General features: G+C 43.3%; 1 protein-coding gene across 1 annotated transcript in view; it reads left to right on the forward strand.

The window, feature by feature from the left end:
• Nucleotides 1–21806, forward strand: part of HERC2 (HECT and RLD domain containing E3 ubiquitin protein ligase 2) — a 3346202-nt gene that overhangs the window by 2886468 nt on the left and 437928 nt on the right. Inside the window, 1 exon segment of the mRNA XM_033948978.1 lies at nt 5223–5437. Coding sequence (XP_033804869.1) covers nt 5223–5437 — 215 coding nt within the window.

The raw sequence follows: 21806 nt of genomic DNA on the forward strand, positions 1-21806 counted from the left end.
GTTGTTGTTTTGTTTTTTTTTCGGGGGGGGGGGGGGATATTTGATTTGAATTAGTTTCTGATAGAATAGTAAGTGATCTTAAAGTGGAAAATGTTTTCATCTTGTATTGCACTTATTGAGAGTTTTAAAATGAATAAAGAATGTAAATAAAAGAAATATATAAAAAGGCATATATATTTTTATTTTCTATTTTTTAATTCTTCCTTTTTTATATATATTTTTTAATATTCCCTTATATGTTTTTTAGTATTTATTATATCTTTTTTCAAAAACCACAGCAAGTCACATTCTCACATTTCTCATTTAAGAAAACATCAGCCGGTATTGGAAGTCCTTGGTTTGCGAGCATAATTCGTTCCAGAAGCATGCTTGTAATCCAAAGCAATCATATCAAAGTGAATTTCTTCATAGGAAATAATGGAAACTCAGACGATTCATACCATAATCCAAAAACTTTCATACAAAATACTATACGTACTTGTATTGCAAGACCTTACTCGTTTAGAACAGTCACTACACTCCTACAGCGTCAGAGAGAGAAGAACCATCGGCTCAGTTGTGATGATGTGACGTGTGTATACTATATGTACTCATATTGCAAGACTTTGCTTGTTTAGAACAGTCACTACACTCTTGCAGTGTTAGAGAGAGAAGAACCATCGGCTCAATTGTGATGTGTATATACTGTATGTACTCGTATTGCAAGATGTTGCTTGTTTAGAACAACACCAATTCAAAAAAACCAGAGAAGGAACAACCAAAAAGTACATTAAATACCTTTTTAGACTTAAGTGGCGCTCAGAATCCAAGATGGAATGAAAAAACTCGATGTGGGGTACAAACCCCTAAAGAGCTTCTTACAGAATCTATCATTGCACCATTTTGGAGTAAAAGGTAATTAAATGTGCTTGTTGAAAAACGCTAAACGCTTGTTTAGAACAGTCACTACACTCTTGTAGTGTCAGAGAGAGAAGAACCATCGGCTCAGTTTTGATATGTGTAGACTGTATGTACTTGTATTGCAAGACATTGCTTGTATATCAAGTTAAAATTTAATCAAATGTTTTGCTTGTCTTGCAAAACACTTGCAAACCAAGATACTTGCAATCCAAGGTTTTACTGTATTTGGAATACTTTTGGAACACTCACAAGCTTTGGGTAACATTGCTCTTCCTTTTTGGTATATGTTTGTTATGTATATATTTTATTTGTCCTTTTGCAATTAGCATTTTGTATATTTTACACTTCAGTGTTAATTTGTTTTTGTTATTTTTGATGATGCATATACATCTTTACACATTTCTTAGGGCTCCTTTTACTAAGGTGCGCTAGCGTTTTTATCGCATGCACAAAATTACCGCACGCTAAACCGCATGGTACGCTTCTAGAATAACGCCAGCTCAATGCTGGCGCTAAGGTCTAGCGTGCGGGGTAATTTAGTGCGCACTATTCTGCGCGTTAAGGCCCTAACATACCTTAGTAAAAGGAGCCCTTAATCTTTTCATCATATATTTATATTATTCATTAGGTCCTTTTATATTTTATGTATATTTTAATATATTTTAAATTTTATATCTTATGTTCAGACTCTTATGTTTATAGACTCCTGATGCAGGCCTTGGACCGAAATATGACTCATGTCGAGTCTAGTTAATTAATTAATCAATTTTATTTTATTTATTCAATTTTCTATACCGTTCTCCCAGGGGAGCTCAGAACGGTTTATATGAATTTATTAATTTATGTATTGAATAAAGAGTTCCCATCCAATTCCATTGGTTACCATCTCCTGTGCTATGTTTTTATCTGCTGCAGTTTCCTACACTGATACCTGCTTTATTTATACTCTCATACTGAAAACTAAGCATGTGCAGTTGCCACTGTTGGCAGTTCAAGGAGCTGTAACAGACTAAGGAGGTAGCAACATTTTTAGTGCAACAATGCATGTGCAGCTGAGCATGTGCAGTTGCCGCCATTGGCGGCATAATCTGGGAGCGGTAGCAAACCAAGGAAGTGGAGAACTAGCGTTTTCAGCACCATCATGGGGGAAGGTCTTATCTGGTGGGGCAAAGCATCCCTGTCACCTCAAGTAAGAGGGGCGGACTTCAGGAGAGGAGCAAAGGAGAGAAGACTTGGTGCCAATGGTGTACCTAGCATATGTGACACCCGGGGCCCATCACTTTTGACACCCCCCCCTCATCTACATGAAAAATATGATTTTTAGTAACAATCCACATATCGCACTACAAGAGTGTACCTAGGAAAAGGCAGTGAGCACTAGAACACCAACACATACATTGTAAAACTAAACAAGCCAGATCCTAAACAGTCAATCGATCCTGTACAATCGATGCTATCAGAAAGCCATGTTCCTTTCATATACACAGACAGATACACCCTCGCCCAGTATGGAATAATCACAAACTAAAAATAGAAATATGTAGACAAAAGTTAAACTGAACTGCCAAAGAAACCAGACTCTGCATACAATGCAATACCACAACACCACAAAAACAGTAAAACTGCAAAATATAAAGACAGTAGATGTAAATTTGAAAAAACTGATACATAATCATCACCACTTTACAAATTAACAAATAAAAATAAAACAAATAATGAGAAATAAGAAAATACAATTTTATTGGACTAATCCCCGTAAGCTCGGTCCCCATCCCCACAAACCACCTTATTCCATCCACACAAGCCTTGAATTGTTTTATATTGAACTTATTATATTAAAGTATAAAAAGAAATAATATTCTGTACAATTGTCAATTTATAAATCAGCGTCTTCTCCCTACTCTCTTTTCCCCATTTCCCTTCAGCATCCTCAGCCCACTCTCTCCACTTTCCTTAAGCGCACGAACATAAATACAAGCAAGTAATTTTATATCATTTTCATTCTATTCATTCATAGAAATTAAAGTCTAAATAATACCTGTCACATAACAAAACATGATTTTACAAAAATAATTCCCTACACAGTCAAGCCTGCAAGGATTACTAGATATCTTTCAGCAGCTCCCCTCCCTCCCTTCCCCTTACCTTCGTGGCCAAGTCAAAATGATCTACCAACAATAAAATTTTAAAAACACAAAGCACACTGTACGTAGAGAAAATGCTAATTATCATTTATATTCCGCGGGTTTTCAAAGAGATCAAGGCAGATGACTTTATGCAATGTCATCTCAGTAACAACTATACAAAAATAGACAAATACACCCCCTCCCTTTTTACTAAACCGCGATAGCGTTTTTTAGTGCAGGGAGCTGCACTGAATGCCCCATGCTGCTCTCGACGCTCAAAGGCTCCCTGCACTAAAAACCACTATTGTGGTTTAGTAAAAGGGGGCCCTAGTGCAAAATATAGACAGCATATATAAATTCTCAAAACGGACACATTTTGATCACTAAATTGAAAATAAAATCATTTTTTCCTACCTTTGTTTGGTAATTTCATCAGTCTCTGGTTGCACTTTATTCTTCTGACTGTGCATCTAATATTTCTTCCCTTCCCTTCCCTCCTGTATGCTTCCCCTCCTCCAGACCTCATTCCCTCCCCCAACTTTTTCTTTGTTTCATCCTGCCCCCTTCTTTCTTTCTCTCTCCATGCCCCCTTTCTTTCTGTATCTCTGTCTCTCTGTGCCCCATTTCTTTCTTTCTTTCACCCTGCCCCCTTCTTTCTTTCTCTCTCCCCATGCCCCCTTTTTTCTCTATATTTGTCTCTCTCTCTCTCCATGCCCCATTTCTTTCTTTCTTTCACCCTGCCCCCTTCTTTCTTTCTCTCTCCATGCCCCCCTTTCTTTCTCTGTCTGTCTTTCTCTCTCTATCTCTCTCTCTCTGTGCCCCATTTCTTTCTTTCTTTCACCCTGCCTCCTTCTTTCTTTCTCTCTCCCCATGTCCCCTTTCTTTCTCTGTCTGTCTTTCTCTTTCCGTGCCCCATTTCTTTCTTTCTTTCACCCTGCCCCCTTCTTTCTCTCTCCATGCCCCCTTTCTTTCTCTGTCTGTCTTTCTTTCTCTCTCCATGCCCCATCCCTTTCTTTCTTTCACCCTTCCCCCTTCTTTCTCTCTCCCCATGCCTCCTTTCTTTCTCTGTTTGTCTTTCTCTCTCCGTGCCCCATTTCTTTCTTTCTCTCCCCATGCCCCCTTTCTTTCTCTGTTGGTCATTCTCTCTCCGTGCCCCATTTATTTCTTTCTTTCACCCTGCCCCTTCTTTCTTTCTCTCTTCCCATGCCCCCTTTCTTTCTCTGTTTGTCTTTCTCTCTCTCTCTCCGTGCCCCATTTCTTTCTTTTTTTCACTCTGCCCCCTTCTTTCTTTCTCTCTCCATGCCCCCTTTCTTTCTCTATGTCTGTCTTTCTCTCTCTCTCCCCATGCCCCATTTCTTTCTTTGTTTCACCCTGCCCCCTTTCTTTCTTTCTGGCTCTCTGTCTCCCCCCCTTTCTTTCTTTCTCCCTGCCCTCCCCCATGCCACCGCCATTGGGAAACATGCTGCTGCCACCGCCGCCGGGAACAGGCTGCCACTGGCCATCGGGAACAGGCCGGTGCAGAGTTCCCCTGCTTCTCTTCCCTGTGGGGCCGACCAACTCTTGCCGCCCGACGTCAATTCTAACGTCGGAGAGGACATTCCAGGCCAGCCAGGCAGTGATTGGCTGGCCCAGAACGTCCTCTCCGACGTCAGAATTGACGTCGGGCGGCGAGAGTTGGTCGGCCTGCGGGGAAGAGAAGCAGGGAGGGAGAATTCTGCGCCGGCCTGTTCCCGATGGCGGCAGTGGCAGCCTTTCCCCAGCGGCAGCCTATTCCCCCGGTGGGTGGCCAGCTGTGCACCCCCTTGGGGCGTGCACCCGGGGCGGACCGCCCCCCCCCCTTGGTACGCCACTGCTTGGTGCCCATGTCTAATTAGCTAGCAGTAAACAAACTGGAAGTTATAAATGATGTGCTTATATAAAATCAGAGTTTATGTGCAGAAATAGCTTCTTATGTATGCTAATGTAGTCTGTATACGCATAAGTTCATCGAAATGAAAAGAAAGCATTCCAAAGACAGGACTTAGAAGACATATGTAAAAAAATCTGAGACATTTCTGCATACTAAATAGGTATAAATGTCTGTATGTATTTTTCATTGGGTAATTTTCATAGAGAAAATTGCTCTAATGTATTTGTATACTTGCTGCACAGATTAAGTGACAAATTTATTTTTTCTATGTGTCAATTTGTATTTAGTTATATGCTACTGGCTATGGCGCTGGAGGAAGGCTGGGAATTGGAGGTACAGAGTCTGTCTCCACACCAACACTTCTGGAATCCATTCAACATGTATTTATAAAGAAAGTGACAGTGAACTCTGGAGGGAAGCATTGTTTGGCTCTGTCTTCAGAAGGCGAGGTCTATTCTTGGGGCGAGGCAGAAGATGGCAAGTTGGGTCATGGGAACAGAAGGTAAAATTGAATTTAATTGTGAAACTGAAATTTGTTAATGAGTATTGATCCTTTATACCAACAATCCATGATAGAATAGATTGTTGGTATAAAGCATATAGGTGGCTATCCTAAAAAAACATTTATATGTATGAATTTCTTGAAATGGCACAAAATTAAGTGCATGATTTCACAGTGTGCTTATTTATGTAAGTTCAGTTTTGTGAAGTCCTCCCCAGGGTAGTTTTGCATTTTTTTAAATTATACATTTTGGCAAGAAAATATATCAACAAATAGGTACTTTTTTGTCCCAGGTAGTTTTCAAGGGAATGTACGTCTTTTGGCTGGTTAGATACTGTGGATCCCATATAATGTGAATGTTGATTTCTAAGATATTTGACCATGTTATAAGTGAATCCAGTATATGAAAAATGATTCTTGTCCATCTGCCTGTTTGAAGACAAAATAATTGTTCAAAAAGAGAATGAAAATTGCCAATATTTTTTACAATATTTGCCGGCGTATAAGACGACTTTTCAGTACCTTAAAATCCTCCCCAAAGTCGGGGGTCATCTTATACGCCGGGTACTGTTTACATGCAGTGGCGTACCAAGGGGGGGGCGGAGGGGGCGGTGCGCCCCGGGTGCCAGCCCTAAGGGGGTGCTCCCGGCCTTGCCGTTCAATCCCCCCCACCCCCGAAGGACCGCTCGCCCCACTGACCTTCCTGCACCACCTGTGAAGCAGTCCGCAGCAGGATCGCGAAGTCAGCGTCAGCGATCCCGCCCCTCCTCTGACGTCAGAGGAGGGGCGGGACCGTGGCGCAGGAAGCAGCGCAGGGATCGCTGACGCTGACTTCACGATCCTGCTGCGGCTGCTTCATAGGTGGTGCGGGGAGGCCAGGGGGGCGAGCGGTCCTTCGGGGTGGGTCGGGGCATCAGGCCTTCAGGGTGGGGCGGGCGGGCAGGCAGGCAGGCTTTCAAGGGGGAGGGGGGGGACAGGCAGGCAGGCAGGCCTTCAAGGGGGGACAGGCCTTCGGGGGGGGTGCAGGCCTTCAAGGGGGGGGGCAGGCAGGCCTTCAGGGGGGGACAGGCCTTCGGGGGGGGGTGCAGACTTTCAAGGGAGTGCAGGCCTTCAAGGGGGGGTGCAGGCCTTCAAGGGGGGGTGCAGGCCTTCAAGGGGGGGTGCAGGCCTTCAAGGGGGGGAAAGGCAGGCAGGCAGGACTTCAAGGGGGGACAGGCCTACAAGGGGGGGGACAGGCCTACAAGGGGGGGGACAGGCCTTTGGGGGGGTGCAGGCCTTCGGGGTGTGCAGACCTTCAAGAGGGGGACAGGCAGGCAGAAGGTTGTGCAGAAGGTGTGCGGAAGAAGGGGTAGTCTTTTACGGCGAGTATATAACAAACTCTATATTTTAACTGTAAAAGTTGGGGGGTCGTCTTATACGCCCAGTCGTCTTATACGCCGGCAAATACGGTATTTTATTTTTATAATCACTGTGACAATTTAATTTTATAATCATTGTGACAGTTGAAATAAATGAATTAGTTATCTCTTCCCTAAAAAATAAAAGGAAATAATTATACTAACATTTCGTTCACAATCTAGGATTCAAGAACAGAAATCAATACAGGTAATATATAATAATAAATGTAGACACGCCAACTCATTTCGCTAAGCCGGCTCTAGTGTTATCTGGAACGTTTACTTGGGGCTTGATTCTGTATAGGACGCCCGGTCTCAGCAGCTGCCTAAGTGGCTTTTGAGAATTGCAATACAATACAATAAATCAATTTCTAGACCGCATAACCAGATAGTTCAATGCGGTTTACAAAAGATTAGTAATATGTACAGGATGAAATAGTTAAAGAATTAGTTGCCTATGAATTTTTTGAAAAGATGAGTTTTCAACTAATTTCTAAATTGAAGATAAGAATAAGATGTTAGGACAAACACCTAACCCCACCTAACTACCACGATTCTCTAACCGGCATCCTTGTCACAGATGCCGTTTAGAGAATCGAATTGCCACTGAGCTGGTTGCAGCAAGGGAATCTCCCAGCCGCGATCAGCTGAGTGGCAGCAGCATGGAACCCCCAAACCTCACTACAAGTCATCCGGCAGGAGGGATGCCCACTCCTACCCACCCCAGAAACACCCCACAATGTCCGCGGCAGAAGGGATGCCCAATCCCTCCTGCTGCAAACCCCTAAACAATCCCCAGAAGGAGGAATGCCCACTCCCTCCTGCTGGCACTCCCCCCCCCCCCCCACCACACACATACAACACCTCTGGCAGGAGAAATGCCCACTCCATCCTGCCAGCACCCCCCCCCCACACACACACACAACATCCCCAGCAGGATGGATGCCCACTTCCTCTGCTGGCACAACCCCTAACATCCCCCTCCTGCCACAAACCCCTAAACAATCCCTGGCAGGAGAGATACCCACTCCATCCTGCCAGCACCCCACTCTACATTTCAGGCACTTATCATGGCCCTAGGGAGACGCCTAAGGCCACTTAAACTTGCCTAAGGCCACTTCTTAGTGAAACCACACCCAGCCTTGAGTGAGCTTAAGGAAACCTAAGCACCTCTCAGCACCTACGACAGATGCCTACAGTGTAGGCAGCCTGCTTCTGGTTGTTTTTTTTATAGAAAAAGTGTGTCCCGATTGACTGGTTAGACAGCGGTATGATGCCTATCGCCACCTACAATCGGGATGCTATTTATAGAATATGATCTTTGGAGCCTTAACTGTTTTCTAACCACAAGATATCCAATCTTTTATCAAGCTGCATTAGTTTTTATCGCCAGCCGCTGCAGTAAAAGCTCTGCTACTCATGAGCATCGGAACTTTTACCACAGCGGTCAGCAATAAAAAACAAACAAACCCTAAAGGAGCTTGATAAAAAGGGGCTTAGTAGCTTAGGTTCAAAAAACATGAAGAATCTATTTTCTGATTGTATCACACAAGAACAAGAAAAATGCAAATTACACTTCAGTCCCAATGAATGTGATCTAGGACTTAAAGCCAAAAATTCCTGTCATCGTTTCTGAGTAATTTTAGATATGTCAGGAAATATTCAAATTTATGAGCCCAGAAACTTTTCATCCATCACTCAAAAATAGAATTTAAGTACCAGGGATTTATATAATTTCATTGCAAATGTTACCAACATAGTGGCTCTCTGAGTCACCACCTCAAGAGAACATAGTAACATAGTAAATGACGGCAGATAAAGACCTGAACGGTCCGTCCAATCTGCCCATAAGTTATACTCATTAAGAAATACATGATTAGAATAACTTGTCTCTTTGATATTTCTGGGCCGTAGACTGGTATTGTCCTAGGTTACAAATGCTGAAGTTGCCGTCCAAGCTCACTTCAGCCTATCCAACCATCCCGTTGTTTGCAGGACATCTACTGTAAAGTCTGGCCAGTAACATCCTCCAGTTCCATATTAGTGGAGTTCACATTGATGCCCACCCCAGCCAAATCACCATATATGGAACACAGACCGTGCAGGTCTGTCCAGTACCGGCTTTAGTTCTTTAATTTATATCCTTAATTTTCTAATTAGAGATCCTCTAGTTTTATCCCACATTGTTTTGAATTCCATCACCGGTTTCCTCTCCACCACTTCCCTCAGGAGGGCTTCCAGGCATTTACCACCCTCTCTGTGAAGAAGAATTTCCTAACATTTCTCATAAGTCTTCCTCCCTGTAACCTCAAATTATGCCCTCTAGTTTTACCATTTTTTCTTCTCTGGAAAAGATTTGGTTCTATATTAATGCCTTTCAAGTATTTAAATGTCCGTATCCTATCTCCCCTGTCCCTCCTCTCCTCCAGAGTATACATATTTAGGTCTTCCAGTCTCTTCTCATACTTCTTTTGATTCAAACCTCTTACCATTTTCGTTGCCTTCCTCTGGACTGCTTCAAGACTTTTTATATCCTTTGCCAGATACGGCCTCCAAAACTGAACACAATACTCCAAGTGCAGCCTCACCAACAACCTATACAGGAGCATCAACACCTTCCTTCTTCCGCTGGTTACTCCTCTTTCTATACAGCCTAGCATCCTTCTTGCTATAGCCACCACCTTATCACACTGTTTAGATGCCTTTAGATCCTCAGAAACAATCACCCCAAAGTCCCTCTTTCCATCTTTGTTTATCAGCCTCTCACCTCCCAGCACATACGGTTCCCTCAGATTTCTATCCCCCCAAATGCATCACTCTGCACTTCTTCAGATTGAATTTTAGTTGCCAGATGCTAGACCATTCTTTTAACTTCTGCAGATCCTTTTTCATGTTTTCCATTCCCTCCTGGGTGTCCACTCTAGTACAAATCTTGATATCATCTGCAAAAAGGTTAACCTTACCTTCTAACCCTTCAGCAATGTTGCTCACAAACATATTGAACAGCACTGAGCCTTGAGGCACTCCACTACTCACCTGACCCTCATCCGAGCGAATTCCTTTTACAACTACCCTCTGGGGTCTGTCCGTCAACCAGTTTCTAATCTAGTTCACCACTTTGGGCTCTAACTTCAGCCCACGGAGTTTGTTTAAGAGCCTCCTATGATGAACCGTGTCAAAGGCTTTGCTGAAATCTAAATAAATTACATCTAGTTCACATCCTTGATCCAGTTCTCCGGTCACCCAATCAAAGAATTCAATCAGATTAATTTGGCATGATTTACCTTTAGTAAACCCATGTTTCCTCTGATCTTGTAATACATTAGATTCTAAGAATTTCACTAACCTTTCTTTCAGCAACGTTCCATTACTTTTCCAATATCTGAAGTGAGGCTTATCGGCCTGTAGTTTCCCGCTTCATCTCTACAACCACTTTTGTGAAGAGGGACCACATCCGCTCTTCTCCCGTCCCGCAGAACCTCTCCCGTCTCTAAAGATTTATTGAACAAATCTTTAAGAAGACCTGCCAGAACCTCTCGGAGCTCCCTCAATATCCTGGGATGGATCCTGTTCGATCCCATAACTTTGTCCACTTTCAATTTTTCAAGTTGTTCATAAACACTTTCTTCTGTGAACAGTGCAGTATCCATCCCATTTTCAGGTGTAACTTTGCTGACCAATTGCAGTCCTTCTCCATGTTTTTCTTCTGTGAACACCGAACAGAAGTATTTGTTTAGCACATTTGCTTTTTCTTCATCACTCTTCACATAGCGGTTCGTACCTTATTTCAGCCTAATAATTCCATTTTTTGTCTTCCTCCTTTCACTAATATACCTGAAAAATTTTTTGTCTCCCTTTCTTATATTTATAGCCATTTGCTCTTCCACTTGCGCTTTCGCCAGACGTCTCTCTCTCTTGACTTCTTTCAGTTTCATCCGATATTCCTTTCTGTACACCTTTTCTTGAGTTTTTTTTTATATTTCACGAATGCCAATTCTTTTGCCTTTATTTTTTCTGCCACTAGTTTGGAGAACCATATCGGTTTCCTTTTTCACTTGTTTTTATTTATTTTCTTCACATAAAGGTCAGTAGCTCTATTTATTGCACCTTTCCAAGTTTATTAAATATTTGATTAATCGCTTATTAACATTCTAAGCGATGTACAAAGTATAAAATATTAAATTACAATAGTTGAAGGTAAACAGACAATGTAAATACGACTGACAAGACAAATTAATGATACAGAAGGAAGGGAGTAGGTAAAGAAATACAATTTTAAAAAATAGTAAAGGAAACATATAAGGGCAAAACAACATTAGGGAGGGGGAAGAAATAAAAAACAGAAAGTTTAAATCATAGGGCTTAGTAGAAAACCCTAATCTAGTCCTACATTCTAGTTATATTAGCTATCAAATGCATCTTTAAAAAGAAAGCATTTTAGTTTGCTCTTAAATCTCTCCAAACCTGATTCTTCTCGTATATAAATTGGAAGTAGATTCCACGTTTGAGGGGCTGTAACAGAAAAAATAAAATGTCGCCGTGTATTTATAGATTTAAGAGAAGGAACTGTCAAAAGATGCTGGTCAATAGATCTAAGTGATCTAGAGGGAGTATAGGGAATCAATACTCTATAAATAAAAGAAAGTGATTTGTATAGAAGAGATTTAAAAGTTAGTAGACTTAGTTTGTACGTTATTCAGTGAGCATCTGGAAGCCAATGCGCTTCCTTAACTTGGACCACTGTTTTTCCACTTCCTTTATGTCTTCCCATCAAATCAGCTCTTTCTTCAGGTACTCTCCCATGCTAGTAAAGTCCGCCTGTTTGAAATCCAAGACTTTGAGTTTTGTGCGGCCATCTTCCTCTTTGGGTGTTATATAGAACCAAACCGTATGATTATCACTACTTCCCAGGTGGGGCCCCCACTCAGATGTTAGATAAACTTCCACCATTTTTGAGCACCAGATCCAGTATCGCTTTTTCCCTTGTGGGTTCCGTCACCATTTGTCTGAGCAGAACTCCTTGAAAGGCATTCACGATCTCTCTAATTCTTTCCGATTCTGCAGACAAAACTTTCCAGTCCGCATCTGGCAGGTTGAAATCACCCAGCAACAGCACCTCCCCTTTCTTTCCCAACTTTTGTATATCCATAATCCGATCTTAGTCAGTTTGCTGCAATTGAGTCGGAGGTCTGTAGACAATACCCATCTTCTCTTTTCAAAACAATCCATATTGCTTCTTTCTTTCCCCAGGCCCCCTGCATTTCAGTCATTTGGATATCTGTCTTTACATAGAGAAGATTCCTGAAATTCTATTACATTCATTATAGATGAACTCCCTTCTTACACACACACAGAATCAGATGATTTTGATGGAAATATCAAGCAATGTGGCTGGTGTGTTATGCAGACTTACCGGCAGCGTGGTGTGGACCTTATGGTAAGAACTGGGCCCCGGGGCAATGTCAGAGGGCTAGGGGGATAAATGTTGTTCCATTGCTGATACCCCAAGTCCAACTGCTGGACTGACTCTTCTTTTGTTGTTTTTTTCTGATACCTGCAGAGACCTTTTTTGGAGGTATTTTTCCTTTTTGCTTTCTTATATTTCTTTGGACAATTACAGGTCGCCCTACTAGTGCTGAAAGGAGGACAAGCACCTGTTTTTCTGAACGTGGATGCTTGGGACCCCAGAGCTAACTATGCTCTTCGTTTCAAGTGTGGAACTTTTTCTTTTTATATTTGTTGGACTTTCTGGTCTACCTTGGGTGAGGGTAGCCTGGGGTATTGGGGGGGGGGAGGAGCATCGGGTGGGGAATGAATGGAGTGTGCCTGGTGAGTGGTTGGATCCCTGTCAGTTGGAAGAGCCCTGGACCCGCTGGACGATGCCTTGACCTCTTGAGCAATGGGCTCTCTGTTGGGAGTCTGGCATTTGTTTCTATTGGGTATAGGTGGTCTAGCTGGGTGGTCACTCACCCTTATTTGCGTACTAAGTGGTATTGTGCATGTGGATATGTTAAACTGAAAACTTATGGTTAAACTCAAGGTTTCTATTTTAAATGTGGATGGGATACACTCCCCTATTTAGCGCAAAAATATATTGAATTGTTTTAAGAGGGAACGGGTAGATATAGCCTATCTCCAGGAAACACACTTCTCTGTGCTGAAACATACTAATCTCCGCATTGACTGGATGGAAGAAGTGTGTTTCTCGGTGTTTAATGGCAGAAAACGGGGAATGGGTAGTCTGTTTTACAAACAGTTGCCATTGAATGTTCATGAGGTCATCCAGGACACCAAAGGTAGATATGTGCTTGTCCTGAGAGAATTGTGGGGCCAAAAATGGATGTTCTGCAATGTATATGCACCTAATGTGTATAATCATAGGTTTTTTTCCGAGCTCTTAGCCAAACTGACGATGTTCCTGGAATATCACCCTATAGTAGGAGGATACTTTAATGTCACTGCAGATCCTTCCATGGATTGTGGTCCAGTCAAAAGATGTCCGAGGGACCACAGAACCAAAAGGGTACATTTTCTGATGGGGCAGTTGGATCTGCTGGATATTTGGAGTGTCATACATCCCAATGAACGCACTTACACTTTCTTTTCTCACCCTCATGAGGTATATGCCCACCTGGACTACTTACTGGTTTCTTCCACTTATTTACCTAGGGTGGAGGACGTTAGTATTAGGGATGTACCACTGTCAGATCATCATAACGTTATACATAACTTCGAATCCCACCGAACGCACATGGCGTTTCCCCGATTATTTATATCTCGACTTGGATTTTCAAAAGTATTTTAGGGAGCAGTGGACAAGCAGACCCGATAATTTTTTGGGAAGCATCTAAGGTGGTCCTCCAATGGTTTATCATTGCCTACATTTCTGAGCACAACAAGAGGCAGGCTGCTGCCCTTCTGTCTCTTTCCAAGGAATTAACTTCTTTACGGGGGAAATGTGGCTACTTTGAGTGCGGTGGACAAAGAGCGGCTGAAAGAAGTGAGGCAACATATTAAAAAATTTGTACCTCCTCATTATCCAGTGGTCGAATTTTTGCAGTTAGCACCGGAGTTCTAACAATATATGAGACTTCATTGCCCACTTTTTTGGAAGGGTTCAGCAGTGGCTTTTCAGTTCCCTGACGCAGTATCGAAACGTGCACGTCGGAACCAGCGATTCTCTAAAGCTAGGTTTTATTCTTTTTAGAGTTCCATACCCAAAATGATAAAGCTATAACCTGTTTGGTTTTGCATAATCAACTAGAGAGATATATACCATTCTTCTGACACTGTATTGAACTATGCAATCATTGTATGGTGAGGCAGTTTTATAGCCTTCATGTCTCTGAGCACAGTTTCTAAAAACAGTAAAGAAGAACATTTTTAGATTTTTTTTCTGATTCAATACATATGGAGTGACTTTTTGTTTGTTTATTAACTCTGGAGAAGATGGCAGACCAGAAAATACGCACCAAGGAGCAGTCCCAAAACATGTGACAGAGTAGCCTTAGGGCAGTCACACTTCAGGCAAGAGCCTGCAGAGGCGAGTGTTGCTCTATATGCATGCCAAGGCGCTATATATAACTGGCAAACAAATTTATAGCCCATCTCAAAATAGGAAATGTCAGGTAAAAGGCCATGAAGCAGTTTCAGGAAGCGTTGGATATGATGTCATTGCAACTGAATCTTCAATTCAGTATTCCAAGCCTGGGCCACCTTAGTATAATCTGAATAAGATAAAAAGTCCAGCATGGAATGGCGAAAATATTTAAGGGGTACCATCAACTGGGCATCTAGCCAATAAACCTCGGACAAGTTTTCATAAACTGTAGCAAGTAGTGCCAAGGAAGGCAAAGAAGTGACATAGTGCCTAAGTTGGAGGTAAGAAAACACATCAAATCTACTCCAACCATATACAGTACGCAACTAGGAAAGTGTTGGTAGGACACCCTCATTAGTAAGGATCTGATACAAATAGGAAATGGCTCCCTTCCTACTCGCCAGAAATCTGGCAACTGTCATACCTGGTAGAAAGGAGCCATGTCCACAAATAGGCAAGAGAGGTGTAATGTGAAAATCTAATTTCATCTGGGCACACACTTCTTGCCAGGTTGAGCGCAAAGGAGCAAGAAAAAAATAATAAGGGTTCCCCAGAACAGCAGCCACATTACGAAGGGTATGCAAAAGATAACTAAAATAATAGAGTTTCTAAAACTGTACTTCTACCAGAGTCCAAGAGACATATGACGTAGAGAGAAACCAGTCATGGATGTCTCATATGACAAGCTTCCACAAATCTCCACAAAAGGCAACAAGCCAAGGCCATCCCCCTCCCTCGGTAAAGTTACTAGTCACAAGGGATGTCGTGGGTATCCACCCAGCCAAAGAAATCTTCTTAACAGTTTATCCAACTGACGTTCCACCATCCAAGAAAAGGTCAGGGGTAGCATTTGATAAATGTGCAACCATTGAGGAAGAATCATCATATTGTAAAGAGCAATGCACCCTATCAAGGAAACAGGGAAAGATTGCCAAGTCAGCAAGTGTAATTTAGTCCTATCTAACAAAGGCTGTATATTAAGGTCGTGGAGCTGAGTAATATCCTGTGGGATAAAAATCCCCAAATACACAACCTGTCCAGGAGCCCCAAGTTAAGGGGAAGGGACTATTCCATTGTGCCGGTAAAGTGGGTTGAAACGGGAGGGCTACAGATTTCTGATAGTTCAGCAAGAAACCAAAGTGAAAACCATATTCAGCCAAGGCATCAAGCAGATGAGACAAAGAACATTCAGGATTGGCAAGATAAGCATCAAGTGTAATTACTTGTTTATGTTTATTATAATTTCAGTTAATTTAAAAAAAAAAAAAGATAAGCCAAGGTTTTCAATTCATAGTCAGCAATTTGAAGACCAGTGGTATGAGTATCCCACTTTAAAGTTCTTAATAGGGGTTCTAAGTATAATAGAAAAAGTAACAGAGAAAGGGGGCACCCCTGATGGGCAAAGGAAGAGGAACGAGTTCCATTGATAAGTACGGACGCCCAAGGATTAGCATATAAAGTATGTAAACTGTCCAAAAACCAACCAGATATCCCCATGTGAGACAGTACTGGAAAAAGAAAGGACCATTCCACCCGGTCGAAAGCTTTGTCTGCATCCAGACTGGCCAACAACCTGGGCGTTGCAGTCATCTGGCCCGCCACCAGAGCAGTCAAAACCTTGCACACATTAAGAACAGATTGGCGGCCACAGACAAATCCTACTTGCTCCTCCCCTATAAGCTTCGGTAGAAAAGGTACTAATCTATCTGCCAACACCCGTGAAAAGATCTTTAGATCCACACTGAGTAAAGAAATACGGCGATAGGACTCAACAGACAGAGGATCTTTCCCTGGTTTCGGAATGAGAGTAATAAGGGCATCTGTAGCACCTGGAAGAAATAAATGCCATCTACACAATCAGTAAAGTATCGCACTAGTGCTCCCGAAAGCTGATAAAGAAGGAGTTTATAATATTCAGCAGAAAACCCCTCAGGTCTGGGAGCCTTGCAAGTTGACAAAGACTTAACAATCTGCTGGATTTCTACCGCTCTCAAAGGTGCATTCAATGAGACTATCATCTGTGGTGTTAAGCTTGGTAGAGAGGCATCCTCTAAATATGCTTGAACCAAAGAAGGCTGAGAAGAGGAATCACCCATGTATAGATGTGAAAAATAGTCACTAAAGGATTGAGAGATCTGATCCGTGGTAGTAAGAGTTCCATCAGAAAGCCAGATAGAGTGAACCAAACGAAGCTCACTCCAAGACTTAGTAAGACGAGCAAGAAAGCGGCCAGGGCGATTCCCATAACAAAAAAATTTAAATTTGCGATAGAAAGTGCTACTCTTAGCCCGTTCATGAAGCAAAGTGTTTAAAGCTACCTGTGCAATCAACATATTTTCCTTGTGCACCGCTGTAGATTTACATAGATAGGTCCTCTTAGCCCGTTGAAACTGGCTCTTGAGTGAGATCATTTTAGCAGCAATATTTAGCAGTGACATACGCAATGACATCTCCACAAAGTACCGCCTTAGAGGCTTCCCTGTAAAGAACCTGATCATCGGCATGCGCAGAATTAAAATGGGCATAATCAGCCCAGCGTTCCACCAAATATTGGTGGAAATGGGGATCCTTGTGTAAATAGGCAGGATAGCACCAACCACCACCCATATGACTCCCTACTTCCATATCTACAAACACCATAGCATGATCAGAAATTGCCAGTGGACCAATAACGGAGGAAAGGACCCGAGAGAATAAGGACTGGGATACAAGAACATCGTCAATGCAGGACCAAGTAGAATGAGAACAGTAGAGATGCGTATAATCTCTGTTGGTGGGGTGTAACAATCTCCAAGGGTCATCTAAATCCAGAGTAAAACATAGGTACGGGATCCCCTTAAAAGGATTAGAAGGCCGCTGTCCCGATCAAGGGAAGGATCAAGCACTTTATTCAAGTCTCCCACCAAAATTAGAGGGCCCGCATCTTGTCCCAATGCAGTTTTAATCAGAGAAAGAAAGAAGGCATGTTCGTAAGTAGTGGGTGCATATACTACCAGCAAATTAAAACTAAATGTGCTGAGAGTCATTTTAGGAGCAAAAAACGGCAACTTAGTATGTGACATGAGGTGTTTACTAATGAGCACTGCAATCCCACCTTTCTTGCATGTAGTAGAAGAACAATAAACTTCTCCCACCCATCCTGTTTTTAATTTCAAATGTTCCACATCATATAATTTAATTTCTTGTAAACAAGCAATATCCACCTCTTGGTTAATAGGAGAATTCGCACCTGACACATTCCAAGTCGCCATTCAGAGTGGCTAGGGAGTTTTAGCCCCAATCATCCCAGATGCAAAAAAGAACATGAGATAGGGGATAGGGGGACGTGGTCATGCAATGAACAGGGAAGACGTGCTTTTCCTGAGCTCCATGGTTCTCCCTTTCGCCTACCTTTTTGAACTATTTTCTGCTTCTAATTTCGAATCCAAGTGACTGCTTTCACTTTTTTGGATCGCATGGACAGGTTTGTGCACAAGAACGGGTTTGATATGAGCTCTAAATCTGGGAAACAAGGGCGTCTCAAATCGGCAGCTGGAGCGATGAAAAAATGGCGGGCCATGCGGAGACGCCTGAGTTGGTGGTCTCTCGTCTCACGGAGGCAGCGGTTCAGGCCCTAAGAACTAAATTGGACAAAGTTAATGATTCTTTGGCTACGCTGTCTACTACTGTGGCCGATTTTAATACCCGGGTTACTGAGGTGGAACAGCGTGTCAACTCTACTGAAGATTCTCTCGTGATGGTGCACGCGGAGCTTAAGACCCTACAATGTAAATTGGCTAGTTACGAGGACAAGCTGGAGGACGTGAAAAATTGCTTGCGCCGGAACAATATTCGCCTGGTGGGAATTCCTGAGACTTTGTTGGACTTGGAGCTGCTACTTACTCTGGAAAAGTGGCTGGCGGCTGAATTGTTGGTTACTCCTGCCTTGGGCCCGTTGCGTATTGAGCGCTCCCACCGACTAGGTCGGAAGCAAGAGGGAATGTCTAGACCTCGGGTGGTCATTATTCTGATCCTCAACTTGAGACTCGATCTTGAAAGCCTATGGGCAGAAGAAGGATCTTACTTACCAAAATAATCGTATTCTCCTGTTCCAGCATTACTCGGCCCACGTGGCTTCTCTCCGTCGTAGTTATTCCACCATTTGCAAACAACTTAACGAGAAAAAATTGCGCTTCACATTGCAGTTTCCTACTAGGCTTCGAGTCCTTTACAACGGCCAGCCTTTTGTATTTGAAACCAGTGCTCGGGAGCAGGTGCTGCAATGGTTTCCTGATCTGGTGTCTAATACTTGACTTTTCCTGCTGCTGTGCCCGGGGCTTGGGGTTTGCTTGGATGGACATTTCGATGGTTTTGTGAGGCTGTGGTAGTTTCTGCCTGGAGCGGTTTGGACTTTTTTTTTTTCTCTCTTTTTGAACTGGACTCTTATTCTATGTTTCTATGCTATTTTAGGTCTGTTTCATGTTCAGCCCTATTGTGCACCCCCTTTTGGTTGGCTGTTACGTCTGCAGGGGGAGATTGAGTTGAGTTTGGTCTCTGTGTGCATCTGGATTACTGTGTTCTCGGGCTAGGGCTTACCTTTTTGTTCATTCTGTTTCTTTTTTGTTACCAGTGATTTGGTTGAATTTTTTGAGGGTAGAGGAAGGGAGGGCTACTTGCATGTTAGTACTCTCTCCATTTGTTATGGTGGTTGGTGGATTTTGGGACGGGATGGAGGGGAGGGGGGATTGGGGGGGGAATGCCTGGTATTGTGTGGTTATGTATGGGGCAGGTGTGCAGGATCTTTGGATGTTTGGCTGTCAGGGATGGGCTGGGACCCCTGGCAGTTTCTGTCTGGTACTGAGAGCTGCTGGTATTCTGTGTTACCATCTGTGACTGACACCTAAACGAGGCATACGTTGTGTGTCTTGGAACGTGTCTGGTATACGCTCTTCGATTAAGAGGACAAAGGTTCTCCAGTGCTTAGTGCGGCATAAGGCCGACATAGTGGGGCCTCCAAGAGACTATATTGAGTGCCCAGCCTATCCAACCTCTCGGCGTATGGGCAGTGTTCCAGCCCTCTTACCAGTTTTGTTGCTCTCCTTTGGACTCTCTCAAGTACCGCCATGTCCTTCTTGAGGTGCGGCGACCAATACTGAACGCAGTATTCCAGATGCGGACGCACCATCGCTCGATACAATGGCATGATGACTTCCTGCGTCCTGGTTGTTATGCCCCTCTTTATGATGCCCAGCATCCTGTTGGCTTTTTTTGAGGCTGCTGCACACTGTGCAGATGGCTTCAGTGATGCATCCACCAGTACACCCAAGTCTCTCTCGAGTCTGCTGTCTCCCAACAATGCCCCCCCCCCAATTTGTAGTTGAACAACGGGTTCTTTTTCCCTATATGCATGACCTTGCATTTTTCCACGTTAAAGCGCATTTGCCATTTGTTTGCCCAGTCTTCCAGCTTGCCCAGGTCCCTTTGCAGGTCCTCACACTCCTCCCTGGACCTAACTCTGCCGCACAGTTTGGTATCGTCTGCAAATTTTATAACCTCGCACTTTGCCTCCTTTTCCAGGTCATTGATAAATATGTTGAAGAGTAACGGCCCCAGCACCGATCCCTGTGGCACACCGCTCGTGACTCCCCACCAGTCAGAATATTGGCCCTTTACTCCGACCCTCTGCAGTCTACCCGACAACCAGTGCTTGATCCATCTGTCCTTGCTTTGGGTATGTTACATCAGTGCCCTTTCTCCTGGCCTCTGTGTATGCCCCTAATGGTGCTCAGGCAGTTTTCTTTAAAAAATTATTGGGTGTGGTCCTTTCCTTACCTGATGTCCCTGAGGATCATAAAATCTTTTTGGGTGACTTTAACTCTATTTTGAACTCTGAGTTGGACAGCTCTCGTGAGTCTTCGCTCCCCCGGCGCTCCGATCATGGGTTGAACGCTTGGATCCATACGTTAGATCTTATGGATGTTTGGCAGATGCTTCACCCGGGGGAACGGGATTTCACCCATACATCCCGAGTCCATGCCACTTCCTCCCGGATTGACTATGTATATATTTCCAGATGCTCTTTCCCTGCCGTTTTTTCTGCGGAGATTGGGGTCTTGGCTATTTCTGACCATACCCCAATATGGTTGGATGTGGATGTTGGGGGTTGCTCCTATGGGGGTGGAAGAAGATGGTGCTTTCCTGTGGCTCTCTATTCTGACCCTGACTTTGGGCCTTTTCTCTTGCGGCAGTGGAGGGATTACCTGGCGTTTAATGGAGCTCATATTGCTGATGGCATTTTGTTCTGGGAAACTGCGAAAGTGGTGCTTCGTGGGGCTATTATTGCCTATAGTGCTCGTAAAAATAAATTTTTGGCAGCTAAGATATTAGCTTTAGAACGGAGGGTGAAAGAGTGCAACCTATTATTTGCCCGTTGTCCTACCCAGCAACATAAAAAATGGTTGGCACTCCTGGTGCTCAATTCATTGCTACATGAGAGGGCCCAAAAATATATTTTTTACCACAAATATAGACTCTACCGTTTTGGCAATCGTCCGGGGAAGCTTTTATCTGGACTCACTAGAAATTGGAGTGGTCCTTCTAGAATCACCTCCTTACGGGATCAAGGGGGTGAGGTCGTTACTGCTGAATCTCAGTTGGAAAAGCTCTTTGTTAATTACTATTGATCCTTGTATTCCGCGGAAGTAGTGAACCGGGATCATCTGATCCGTGATTTTCTTGCTTCCCTGCCTTTGCCTACTCTCCCGGAGTCATATTGTCAGAGTTTGAACTCTCCCATTACTTGTGAGGAAATAATGGCGGTTATTAAGCAATTACCTTTATGTAAATCCCCGGGCAATGATGGGTTGAGTTTTTTCGGCTGTTGCAGGGCCAGGTGGCGGATCCTTTGTTGCATTATTTTCAGCAGGCTATTGCCGATGGATAGTTTCCAACCCTCTCTAATCAAGTGTTAATAACTGTTTTGCTAAACCGGGCAAGGATCCTCTGCTTGTGGAATCATATCGGCCCATTTCCTTGATTAATGTTGACCTCAAGATCTTGGCGAAGATCTTGGCAGACCGTCTTGCTCCTCTCGTTCCATCTTTGGTGGGGGTGGACCAGATTGGTTTTGTTAAAGGGCGGCAGGCAGGTCATAATGTGCGTAAGTTGCTATTGGCGATGGCCTATTGTGATTATCATAGGGTTCTGGCCTTGGTCATCAGCTTTGACTCAGAAAAGGCCTTTGATAGGGTCGAATGGGCTTATCTTTTTCCTTTGTTACAATGTTATGGGTTATCTGGGTTTTATTTACAGGCGATATGTACTCTTTATGCTCACCTAGCCACTGCAGTGTTTGTGAATAGCATCCCCTTGCCGGTTTTCTCTTTGCAGCTTG

This window comes from Geotrypetes seraphini, chromosome 6 (assembly GCF_902459505.1).
Source record: "Geotrypetes seraphini chromosome 6, aGeoSer1.1, whole genome shotgun sequence".
NCBI lineage: Eukaryota > Metazoa > Chordata > Amphibia > Gymnophiona > Dermophiidae > Geotrypetes > Geotrypetes seraphini.